The 12,942-nt window shown below is 45.0% G+C and overlaps 1 protein-coding gene across 1 annotated transcript; it reads right to left on the bottom strand.

Moving 5' to 3' along the window:
- Positions 1-5,749: 5,749 nt before the first annotated feature.
- s1pr3a (sphingosine-1-phosphate receptor 3a) lies at positions 5,750-9,020 on the bottom strand. Its single transcript, XM_071526120.1, has 2 exons — positions 8,775-9,020; positions 5,750-8,060 (listed from the first exon to the last, which is right to left on the bottom strand). Exon 2 carries the CDS (start codon positions 7,929-7,931, stop codon positions 6,732-6,734), a length of 1,200 nt encoding a protein of 399 aa, XP_071382221.1. The 5' UTR covers positions 7,932-8,060; positions 8,775-9,020; the 3' UTR covers positions 5,750-6,731.
- Positions 9,021-12,942: the final 3,922 nt, after the last annotated feature.

The raw sequence follows: 12,942 nt of genomic DNA, 5'->3' as shown, positions 1-12,942 counted from the left end.
CATTCTAACCTTAACAAATGGAGGAATGATTTAGATTATGGTTTGTTAATCCACTATACTATATTGCCTGGGTTGTCTTCATTAGTATTATGGTCATTTTCTGTATCTAGTACTCAAAGATGACAGGCTGCCTCATTTACCTGCTGTGTTGAAGCATTTCACCTGTGCTCAAAACAATAAAGTGTTTCTAAAGAGTGTTGAGTCTATATATAGTTCAATCTTCATTGTCTTGTTTTTGATTCAAATAGAAAACACTTCCAAGTATTCAGATTAAAAGTATAGCCTATTATGTTTAATACAATAGACACTGGGGCTTTTTTGCAGCCCGGAGAGTAGGAAAAGAAGCACAAAGGATTTGGCAAGATTGCATGCTTCGCACACTCCAACACACACCCACACACACACACACACACACACACACACACACACACACACGCTTTCCTCCATCCATTAACAGCAGGGTAGTGGGAGGGAGAGGGTGAGAGACGGGGGTGAGGTGAGGCTGAGGAGGGGTGAGGCAGCCCTCATTATTTGGGCTGCGCTGCAGTGAAAGGCACTGGGATTGCTTTCATTACAGAGCCAAATGAAATAGCGCAGGCTGATTACCCGCGTGACGGAGAGAGGAGACGAGCTGGATCACTCTCCATGGAGGGGAGAGACTGAGAGAGGGAAGGAGAGAGAAAAATGAAAGGAAGGAGAGGAAAAAAGTAGGAACGAGGGATAGAGGAGAGAAAAAAAGGGAAGGAAGGAGAGAAAAAAAAGTAGAGAAGGAGGTAGAAGAGACAGAGAATGAGGAAGAGGGAAACAAGGAGAGAGGGAGAGGAGAGGAGGAGGGGGAAGCTGCCTGGCTGTGTTTCTCAAACAAGACTCCAAACAAGTGTGTGTGTGTGGGTGTTTGTGAGTGTAAGAGAGAGAGACAGTGAGATGGAAGGGGGCTGCTATGGTCCCATTTCTCAAACATGGCTCCCTGGGGAGGGATATGAATAATAACGACAGTAGCAGTGCAGCATGTAAAAATCAAACAAAAATCACACTCGCATTCACTAGCTTTTGTTTAGCTCTTACCTTAACTCTGCTTGTGAGTGTGTTTACAGTATTTCTATTTGCTGTCTTATAGTAGGCTGGAAGAGGATTTATATAAAGCTGGGTTTTCATATGGCTGTATGTGTGTAGGTTGGAATAAATGGCATCATCATCCCAGAATTATACCGTTATTCTGGTGTAGTATGAAAGTATGAAATGTGTGTGTGTGCATGTCTGTGACTGTGTGTGTGTACAGCTGTCTTATCAGAATCAGAATGTGTGTAATATCGGGTTTGTGGTGTGTGTCGATGATTATGCGGTGACAGCAGCTGGTAATCTATCAGACAAGCTCGGAGGAATGAACACCTGTGATCGCCATAGAGCCAGAGAAAATGTCAGGCAAACACACACACACGCTCATGCGCGCGCACACACACACACACACATGTATGCATGCCCAGACACACTCTCAAGCACATACACACTCAAGTGTTCCTACACACATGCATATTTATGTGTCTGGCTCACACACTTGCATACCCTTGTGCGAGCATTGGAAATAGAATTAATTAATTGAAATAGAACAGATAAAAAAAAGCCTTATTCAAAAATAAAATCTTTGCCATTTTAAGAAAAAGGGACACCTACTGTTACAAAATGATTACCAAAAAATAACCATGCTACTTTTTTTAAGGGGGAGTCCATAACTTAAGTCCTTGGCTGGCAAAATGATAATGTTTGACTTAATCATCTAACTCATATGTTGAATAAGCTTCAGGTAATATTCTCTCCTAAAATGGACATACTGTTATAGTGTTAACATGTTTGTCTCTCTCTCACTTAAAGGCACACTAAGGCCCCTCATGGGCACCAAACACCTCCAGTGTCTCTCTCACACGACGTACAGAAAAAGCTCCAGGCTGCTTGCATGCTCGGAGCGGGGGAATCAGCCAGCTGTGCACACACGCTCAACGCCACAAGTGAGCGACACGCATGTCAGACCCAAGACCGCCGTCCTGCCTCTCACATGTCCCCCGTCCCAGACACGCTAATCCCTGCAGTTGTGGCAGGCAGGCATGGAGGAGTTAGGTTGGAGGCCAGGCTGAGCAGGTGTGCGCACGCCGCCAGGCCCTGGAGACTGCAATCAGAGAAGGGCTGTGGAGGAAGCAGCTGCTGCGTGGGGGCGGGGCGGGGGGTGAGGGGTTTGGAGGGAAGGGTGGTGGAGAAAAGTGGGGAAGTTGTCAGGGTGTTGATGGTGTGTGTATGTATGTTTGGGGAATGGGGTTGTGAGGAGGAAGGGGGGGGGGCAGGGTACTGGAGAGGAGGATTTTGGCGGAAAGATGATTGCTTATCCACTCCTGCCACCTATCTGTAATGATAGGATGACATTCAAAGGCTAGCCGCAATAGTTAGGAATATACAGTACTGGAGATCAGTCCCCCATTTGATTTGAAGATTTTGTCCCAGGAAGATTTTTGTTGATGTAGTACTGAGGAGTGATAAGTGGTCAGAATGAAACCTATGTTTAGAATACTCATTCTTGTACAGTACATTCTCTAATTAGGAACATTTCAAATTAATTGAATAATAGTGAAATTAAAATATTTCTCATTTTGCTGAGGATCCCCTGAAACCTCTTCAAGGACCGCTGGAGGTCCCTGGACCCCATGTTGAGAACCACTGCAGTAGATAAGAGTGACAGTGATGTGACTCAACTGGGATGTCATAGTGAATCAGATCAGATCAAAATGTATCATTTGAACTTTTCAATAATCTTACAGTTGCTCCTTTGAGTCTCCTTTCCATTTTAATGTACATCAGTGTATGATCAGTATTTGACAGGTGAGTTAGCAGCAGCGGGGTGTGATGGTGGCTGCAAGAAGGAACGTCCACCAATCCAAATCTCACCCAGCTCCTTCAGTATCCCACTACGAAGTGACCTTTGCCCCGGCTCCCCCAGCCTCCTCCCAGCTGCTCCCCAGATAAAGCCCTCTGATCCTGGGGAGCTTATTGCCGAAGCCTGCCTGGGTCTCCTCTTTTATTGTTCCACATGTAATTACATTGTATTGGATCGGAGAGTGCCGCGGATGGGAGGCAGGCAGGGAGGGAGAATCATCGCACAACAGATGAATGTCAGTGTCTGTGTCTCCTCTGGTGAGAGCGGTGGGATTCGGCTGTGGAGGAGGATGAGCCGGGGCTCCGCTGTGCGTGAGCGACAGCCTGAAATGGGACCCCTCGCCACTCTCCGGCTGGCCCCTCTCCACCTCAAAGCTGCCTCAAAAAGGGAGCCGGTGGACTTGAGAATGACAGAAGTGTTTCATACTGGCACATTCAGAGGTCCAGACCAGATGGAGTCTTTGTTCTTCCCGACACACACACACACACACACACACACATACACACACAGACACATGCACAAACTCTACCTCAGGTGCACACACATACACATGCTTGCACAGACAAATGCACATACACACGCGCACACATATGCAAATGCACACACTCACACACACACACACACACACACACATGCACACACTCCCTCACCACACACCAGCATAAAGCCAGGATCATGGTGACATGGGGTGGTGTGATTCTCTTGTCCTCTGTCGTGTTCGCATTAGTCATATGCAAATAGGCATTGTGCACAGAGAATGACACAAATCCACCGTGTCTAAATCCTCAAAGAAGACTGGTGACGCCTATTTAGTTAACATGATTTATTAAGGTGTTTGACCCAGTTAGTGCATGCAGCTGTTGATGAGGGGGTCTTATGAACGGAATCTGGATAGCTGTAACCTATGGGTTTGAATAAGTCAGGGTGAATTTTGATTTTAACTGAACCTGTTTGAGCTGTTTGCCGGGAAATGATGAGTAAAATGAGGAGGAGGCTGAGGAGCGAGAGGATGAGAACAGGTGTATTACATAAATTCATCAATCGGGCTGTGCAATATTTGATCATTCATTTTTTCCCCCCTTTGTTTTGCTGTTTTGTTGACTTTTGTTCAGCTGTATCTTTATTGTACTGTTTTTTTAAACGTTTGTGTGTATCTATTTAGGCAAGAATGCACTTTTTTTGTGCATAAGACAAATTTCTGGTAACAGACAATTTAGAAATTTAACCTAATCTAACCTAATCTAATCTAATCTAATCTAATCTAATCTAATCTAATCTAATCTAATCTAATGGGGATGATGATGAGGATGGTGGTGAGGAGGAAAATGAGGTGGAAGACGATAAGTAGGACAAGGAGATTGAGGATGAGGTAATGGAGGAGGAGGAAGAAGAACGATTCACTGACTGCAAATGACTCTACTCCTGACACAATTCAACATTTTGACATTTTATAATGTTCCGGATGGCATAAGGCCACAATCATGCCCAGCTAATTCGAGGAAGAGAACGCTAAAACATTTCTGACAGGAAGCCCTCAGCGACCTTTAAGCTGGAAATGCACAGCTGGTATTGAACTCTTGCTGTCTCTTTCCATCAGAAGTGGAGGCGCAGAGCTGACACACATCCTTCAGCTGAGGAGAGTACGAAATGCCAGTCTGTCAGCGACTGTCTGCTCTTTCCCTCCTGTGCAATTTTGTACGAACAACAACAAACTCTGCTGCAACCAACTCAGATAGGTCTTCCTATCAGTCAGTTAGTCTAAATTAAACCCCATCAGCAATTCAAAGTAACCTTCACTGCAGCAGGGTTTCTGGAACAAAAACAAACACGCAGTATTGAAGGTTTTTAGTTGTGAGCATTTATGAAAACAACCTGCCCCTACATTCCTATCCAACCATTTATCACTAATTCATTAAACTGTGAGCCCACATTAACATATACAGGCACACACACCTACAAGACTTACACCTGTCTCACACAACTTTTCACAACATCATAACAAACTCAGCTGCTATTTTTGACACTTCTTGCAAATGTGTGTGATGTGAAAATCTCTTCAAAACACAACAAGGTTTTGAAAGTCTTCTAGTGACGCTCACCCCATGCTGCCTGAAATATTAGGTTTCTGTCATAAAAATAATTACTTAAAGAAAACACCTCCTCATGACAACATGTGGCCAGACCTCGGCCAAATAGTTTTTAGTTTCATATTAGCTGATAAATGGTTGCTTTTGCCACATTAAGGTTCAGAAAATTCACACAATCACAGGATTTATTTGACAATAACAGGATGTATTTCAAAGGCATTTTAATGTACTTTTAATGACTTACCAGACACTGACATCTGACTCCACCCAACCGGCGCTCCCTACAGGTTAAAATAAGAACCAAGAATTATTTGCATTATTTACCACTGTTTGACCCCGGTCCGCCTATGAAGGGGAATAAGAAATCATCAGTGAGCATCAGTGAGCTCCCCATTAGGAAGTTAAGTGGTCATGAGTGCAGCAGGATAAATCAGATTTCTCACCTCCTGTCTGAATAGTGTATGATAACGTGATAGATAAGAACATTTCTACATTACAGCTTATGGTTTAATATGAACCGTGGCTATAACAGGCTGATGTGTGAGCTAACATCTGCTATCCATGGAGAGCAAAAAGATTATAGATAAGACTCACCAGAAAAAAAAAAATATCTGAAAATCTACATAAAGCTTGTTGAGACATTTATTACTACACAGGATTTGATGTAATTGCACCTTGTCCTATTTACAAAAAACGTCTACATAGCGACCTGGCTTGGATGTGAGAGGAAAGGGGGGGAAGGGGGACTGAAAGCGGGCAAGTCATTGATTTAATATAACGACATGACACGAGTGAAAATCTCATAAAGGGGAATAGGATTTTATTTTGTTTGGTATGAAATGCTATTAGGCACTACACCACCCTAGGCTGAAATGTCATTTACAGTCTACCACCATTAAATAATTCAAATCCAACACTCCTACTCACTAGTGGTTAGTGGATGTGTGAGTGGCTTCTAGACATGCTGCTGAGAGGCAGAACTGTCTGTGAGACATTTTCTTTTCCTCACTCCTCAAATCATAACATACGCAGTCAATATTAAACTCCCTGTACTGTGATGGCTTTTATGCACACAAAGCAAAAATTATACCACACAGTTTATAGTACTTAGAGGGCAAAGGTTTTCATGGAAAATAAATAGTTTACAGAGTCAAACAGTGAGAGAAAAGCCAGGTGATTTGAGAATACTATATATATATTACATGCAAAAAAGTGCCCCGATTTCATCTTTGCTGTTTAAAACAATCGTCATTGTTAACAAAAACATGATACATTGACACAATATTGATAAAGCTAAATTAAACTCTGTTATGACTTCTTTGAAGCACTATCAAGACTAGTTTGACAGACATGGAGTAAACCAAGTCACTCTTCTTTTATTTGGGGCTTGGCTTATTCCATCTCCATGAAACTGCCCAAACACATTTCATAGTTCTGAAATATGGACAGACACAGACACAACATTTCAATTATTCTGCTGCTGTGAATAATATTGTCGAGTTGCTGTAAATAGTGGCTTTACATGATCTTGGTTGTACTCTAATCTACAATCCGTACAAAGCAGTCAGCTTTGTGGATTTGGCTCAAACTAAAATGTCTTTGCTTCTTAGTCAGCACTTTAACTTATCCGTGCTACACTGACCACAATGCATAAACAAAAAGTGTCTGATAGCAGGACTACGTCAGTTCTTTCTGTATGGTTCTGTATGACTGTAAGGCCTCAGTCAGAACTTGCCGAGGGAGGGCAGCGCCCCGGCCTTGACCAGTACAGCCGAGAGCAGGTCGGCCGGCCCAGAGGGGTGCGGCACAGCGGGGGTGGAGGGATCACCATGCTTGTTGTCAGAGTGCAAAGGTGTAGGAACCTTCCCTCTGTTCATAGCGGACCTTCCAGCCCCGCTGCCCCCTACTCCGCCCAAACTGGACTTGCTATTCTCGGCCGTGGGGATGATGGTGCCCAGGTGGGGGTTGCCTGCCATGGGAGTCCCGCTGGACTCCATGCTGGTCTGACAGCAGCACAGCAGCCGGAAGAAGGCGGCCCTCATCTCCCTGCTGGAGAGGGTGTATATCAGGGGGTTGAGGGCCGAGTTGAGCACGGCCAGGGCGATGAACCAGTCCACCTGGTAGAGTACAGGGCAGCTGTCCGGGCTGCAACCCACATCCAGCAGCAAGAGAAGGAACAGAGGGGCCCAGCACATGACAAACACCCCGAGAACGATAACCACAGTCCGCAGCAGGGCCAGCGAGCGCTCTGAGGGCCTGCTGCTGACCCTACGGCCGCTGGAGGTCACCAGGCGGTAGATCCTGATGTAGAGGATGATGATGGCCACCAACAGGGCGCTGAAGACGCTGATGCAGAAGGCCACGTAGCTCTTAGCATAGAGCGGCAGCACTGTGGAGCAGGAGGCCAGATTGTCCAGGCAGTTCCAGCCCAGGCTGGGCAGAGCACTGAGCAGCACTGACACAGCCCAGCAGGCCCCCAGCAGCCCCAGCAGTCTCCCCCGGCCCGCCGCCTCACATGGACGCAGGCGCACCATAGTCATGTGCCTCTCAATCCCAATGGCCAGAAGGCTGAAGGTGGAGGCACTGAGGGCCACAAACATGCTTCCCTCCCTGGCCAGCCACTGGGCCGGGGTCAGGAAGTAGGTATTGCGTCCCGAGGTGAAGATGTTTACCACGTAAGCCACGCCGGCCAGCAGGTCTGACAGCGCCAGGTTGCCAATGAGGAAGTACATGCGGCTGTGGAAGCGCTTGTTCCTCCAGAGCGCCAGCAGAACCGTGACGTTCTCCATTACGATCAGCACGCAGATGAGCAGCAACACGGCCATCTTACAGGCCCCGCTGCTGCGAGGCCGGTCCCACTTCCCCGAGTGGTTGTAGTGGCTGACGATCACAGCGTTCATCCCTTCCTCCAGTATGTTCCCCATGCTGCCTGCCCTTCCCGGCCTTCCTCGGTCACACAGCAGAGGGCGCCACAGCACCGGACACAGCAGAGGGAAGCAAGGCTACTTGACCTGGCAGTGTCACCACTGGCATCTCACAGCCTCCTCAAGGACCTGCCAATTAAATACAGTGCAAAGAGATTTACTTTCAACACTCTAAAGTCACGAAAGTTAGAGCTACCAACATTCCTACTAATTTAAATAACAGAGGTTAAAGTAATATTATGAAGAAACACTTAAAAATAGATTATGCATCAAGAATAAGTTTGAGATGATGTAGGTTACAGATTATTTTGTAGCCTACTTTATCGTTGCTCTTTATTACTGGCGTCTTTGAACACGTAATAGCTTCACAAATTGTAGCCTAAGTGCTCTGCTAGTGTTTATAAATGCCATGCCATAAATGTAACTTTATGAGTACTGTGACTAAAGGATAAATATATATCTGAAAAGCTTCAAAACAACGCTGAAATTATGCTGTCATGTAACTCTGAAGTTTACTGAAGTTTCACACAATGTATCCCTAAATCCACTGAAACACAGTAATATTAACGTTATACAGTCAACTATCAAAACAAAACAGTGCATTGGCAACGTTTTATCAACTCTGAACTCATCACATTCCATATTTATGTTTCCTTGAAACAAGAATGTAGGAATGCCTACCCATTAAAGTCTGAGTAACCTTCCTGTTTTGGAAAAGTTGTTCAACGCTTGTATGGTGCTTGTATCCAATTGGAAACTGTGAGAATTTCATACAGCAAACTATAAATTAGTAAGTGTATAAAGAGTTGTTCATTACCATACCATAGCAGTAACTGATCGTACCTGTTTGAGTTATTGGCCTGTAACTAAACATCCCAGCGGTATAGTGAGATGTGCGAGATTTAGAAGGTATTTTTTTGTCCTGCGCGTTCACAGTCGTGGTTCAAAATATGCGTTTGTCGAAAATGTATATCCACTGTTCAGTCGAAGTTCCATATCTTGCGCTTGTCCTCATAAAAGTTCCCTGTCACTGAAACATTTTCCAAACTGCCACTAGTGTCCTGAACTTTTCGGCATCCTCTCCGCACCGTGACTCTCCCTCGCTCTGACCGTCACCGTCCGGCTCTCACGTCTCCCAGCCGGTGCGGGGCGGGATCCTCCCTCACCCCTCCACTTACCATTTACCACCAATTATGAGTCAGGAGAGAGGTCAAAGCCGTGTGTGTCATCATACCAGATGCTGAAGTATTGAGCAGATGTGTCACTTCTGTGTTTATGTTACTGATTTGCATTGTCAAACAAGCAGCTACAATGTGGGAGACTAGTCTGATTGATTAGACTGATTTTTCTACAGTAGGTCAAAGGGTTTTGTTTTTGTTCTCTGTACCTCACATGAGCAGGCAGCTGACTGGTGTCAGACTGGAACAGCTAATTTGTCTCCCCCAATGTGTCATGGAATTACAGCAGTTACTTGTCCTGACACATTCGTTATAATTGAAATAATTGTCCCAGGCCTACTTTTCTAGACAGTTATTTTGTACCTTGAGGTTGTGTCATCCTCTGTCATTAGGCCTGTACCTAAAGCTTTGCCCTTACTCTTGGGTAACTCACGGCAGTTTGCGTTATCAACTTCATATAAAAAGATGCAAACATTTTCTAGGATAGGTCCAAATTTGAAGGGTTTAAATAATCAGTGAAGCATTCTCAACTAATACTGACAGTCAGATTTTTGAAAAAGCACAGAAAGTGATATCCAGATTCAGTCATCCCATCCAAAGTCATCCAAAGTTTTAGGAAAGCACACAAACTGACATATTAGGCTTTGTTTGTTTGCCTTTCCATGGTATTTACCCCCTCCGCTGACAGGTCACGAAGCAAAGCTACAGCCCCTCGTATATCCATGCTTTGATCAGACATTGTTTTTCATGTTCAAAATGAAGGATGACTGGTTCCCTCTGCCCCTCCAGTGTGTGAGATAGGTCAGACCTCTCCCACTGGAGCCGACTGGAATGGATGGGGATGGAAGAGTCACACTATCTTTCTCCTTTTATGCACTTTTTTCACTTTATTCGGAAAGAAGGAGTCATAGATAAGAAGAAGAGAGTCTGGGAAGCTAAATATAGAAATGGGTTGTGGCGGGGCCCATGGGGTTGCATGTGAAGTTTGAAAGAGCAGGTCGGGTCTGGAGCAGGTTATCATATCCTCTGGACAGGCAGGGCCACTGCAAGTGAAAGGTGAGGATTCAGTCTGCTCTGTGCAAAAATATCTAGATGAACAGCCGCAGTGGTAGCTTTAAAGGTTAGAGAAAACCTCTATTTTAAGAAGAAAAGCAGAAGAAATTTAAGAAGAAAATAGTATGGTAGAAGACTGCAGTTGTGCTGAGCAACTCCTAGGTGGGCATGTGTGTAACTGCATGATTGTAAAGCAGGGTGTTGAAGAAAAGACCAGGTGTGCTCAGTCAACCTTCACTGTATAAATAAAGCTTGTGTTTTGTGTCATGAGACCTGGAATTTCATGCAGCAACCCTCTGGGTACCAAACTGTTCTCCGCTGTATCACAGGCTTTTCCTGGTAACATGGTGAGACCCAGTGATGTGTGACTTGACCAGCCAACTGATGGAGGAGGAGGGGACAGAGGAGAAACCACAGCTGGATGTGGATATTATGGGACTTGCAGACAGGCTGAGGACTGTGTCTGACCCGCTAACCGCTCTCTTGAGTTCTGCTAATCTGTCCCCCCCCCACCCCCCCACCCCACCCCCACCCTACCCCATCCCACCCCGCTCTGCTCTGAGCTGGCCTTGCATTGTGTTTACAGAACAGAACGCACATTCCCATAAAATTCCCAAAAGACAAGCGGTACAATCCATTATTCCGACCACTGGATGGTGCAGTGGTTGGAAATGGAGGGTGGGGGCTATTACCTCTCATTGTGTGTTTACGCCATGCGTTTCGTTGTAGTTTTCCCACATTATGGTCACTGGCGTTAGTTACCGTTGCTCACCCTGGGGAGAGCTTGGTTTCACATTCAGGCTGGGAGAGATGGCGAGAGGCTGGGCAAGAGGTCGAAAGAAAGTTGAGAGGATGGCTGGGAGAGTTTCAGAGAGTGGGAAAAGAGTTTCTGAGAACTGGGAGAGAAACACGGCTCAGGTTTAGCAAGTCAGTCTGAGTCAGTTCTTCATTCGTGGACTTAGTATCATTTGTCATTGTTCATATTTTAACAAGGCTTAATAAAGAACAGAAGAAGACAATCGGCAAAATTGTTTGTATCTTAACTTTATTCTTGTCTTCTTTTAACTGTAAAGCACTTTGTAACTGTGTTTTCAGTTTCAGTCATAAAGAGAGAGGCCATACAGAAAGAAAAGAAAATCTCTCACCCAGAGATCCTTGAGATTAAGATCAAATTATTTATATGCACCTGTTTTGATTGAATTGTACCCAACTGACTATTGCTCAAAGACAAAAATCCATCTGCATATAGTAAAATATTAGAGGAGAAAGGAGGACCTGTTGTCTATAAGCATGCAATGTTAGTTTTGATTCTGTTAGACTCTGTCCTCTATAGCTCAATGGGTAGAGCATGGCTGCTAGCGCCATGGGTCCGATTCCCACTGTGACCATCCAAATGCACCGATTATAAGGTGCTTTGGGTAAAAGGGTCCACCAAATGGCACCCAGTGGACTGTGGTTATGGGCGGCCTATTTTTCTTTTCTTCTTCTCTTTTCATTGTTGTCTGCTCGGTTCTATTAAACTGTCTATCTTCTCAGTTTTCTCTACAGATGTTGTTTTTCCCCTGAATCAAACTAGAATGAATAGAGCTGGGAGAATGGGCAAGAAATTGAGACGGTGATGGATGACAGTACTGGGAGGGAGTTATGGCTAACAGTGACCGACAGCGTAACAAATGTTGATGAAAAGAAGGGGAGATGGATAAAGACAAGAAAGAGCAGAAGACTGAGGAAGAGTGGAGTAGACGTGGGGTTGTGGAGGCTGTGAGAGCTGGCTGCCCTCCCCTAGTCTCTCTCTCGCTCTCTCTCTCTCTCTCTCTCTCTCTCTCTCTCTCTCTCTCTCTATTTCTGATGTCACTGATTGTGAGGAGTTACAGGCATTCTGGCCTCTTGCACATGTCAGCCCAGGCCTTGCAGATTAATGAATGGCCCCCAGAGATGTTGACTTTACCCTGACCAGCAAGAGATGTACAGACTCTCTGACAACCCATTTATAACCATATCAAAACACCCCAAAGGCCTCAGCTCCATGTTGCTGCAAGGATACAGATTTCCTGGATATTTCGGATAGTTGGGAAAGAGGAAATGTAGCTATGGGTCAGAAGATCGTGAAAAAACAGCCTTGTAACATAGCCTTGTAAAGGTTTATGTAACGGTGATGCTGGTGGTGGTGCATGGTACATGTGTGTGTGTGTGGGTCTGTGTGTGTGTGTGTGTGTGTGTGCGTGGCCTTTGTGTGTGCAGCACTGTGAGTCATGCCAATCTGACGCAGGCTCCGGTAGTGAGTTAGCTGTTAGGGAATGTAAAGTTTAGTGGGAAGTCAGGGGGTGTTGGCGGTGGAAAGGGAGAGCCTCTTGAGCCTTCACCCCGCTGTCCTCTACTCCTGTAGTCTACGCACTTCCCCCCCAAAAAATATACAAGATTGAGAACAACACTAACAGCTCCAGCATAGCCAATCAATTAATATTAGACTCATTTGACGTAATGCACCCTCTGACAGCCATATAAACATACAACAACAGATTTGAATAGACATGGATAATTTCTGTGCTGTTTTTGCTGGCTAGCAAGCGAGCTAACAAAGCCAAGTTTCCTGTGTCACAGTAGCCTAATTTTGGAAATAAATGTACCTTATAGATTTCTCACTTTTATTTATAACATCAGATGTCTCTTATTTCCTGAAACAGTTGTTATATATTTAGCCATTATTTGCACACACATTCTCCAATAGACCTCCATGATGCAGCCTTGATTTGTGAGATTTGTGACAGAACTGCAAAGCC

This window comes from Centroberyx affinis, unplaced genomic scaffold (assembly GCF_046629955.1).
Source record: "Centroberyx affinis isolate AG114_WGS23_722 - 3 ecotype Tasmania unplaced genomic scaffold, CSIRO-AGI_Caff_v1 ptg001386l_1, whole genome shotgun sequence".
Lineage (NCBI taxonomy): Eukaryota > Metazoa > Chordata > Actinopteri > Beryciformes > Berycidae > Centroberyx > Centroberyx affinis.
Note: the sequence above shows the minus strand (reverse complement) of the source record. Positions and strands in the feature narration are given on the sequence as shown.

What these genes read in the sequence shown, in the direction of transcription:
- s1pr3a (XM_071526120.1), bottom strand. Translation starts at nt 7,931, where the DNA reads ATGGGGAACATACTGGAGGAAGGGATGAACGCTGTGATCGTCAGCCAC.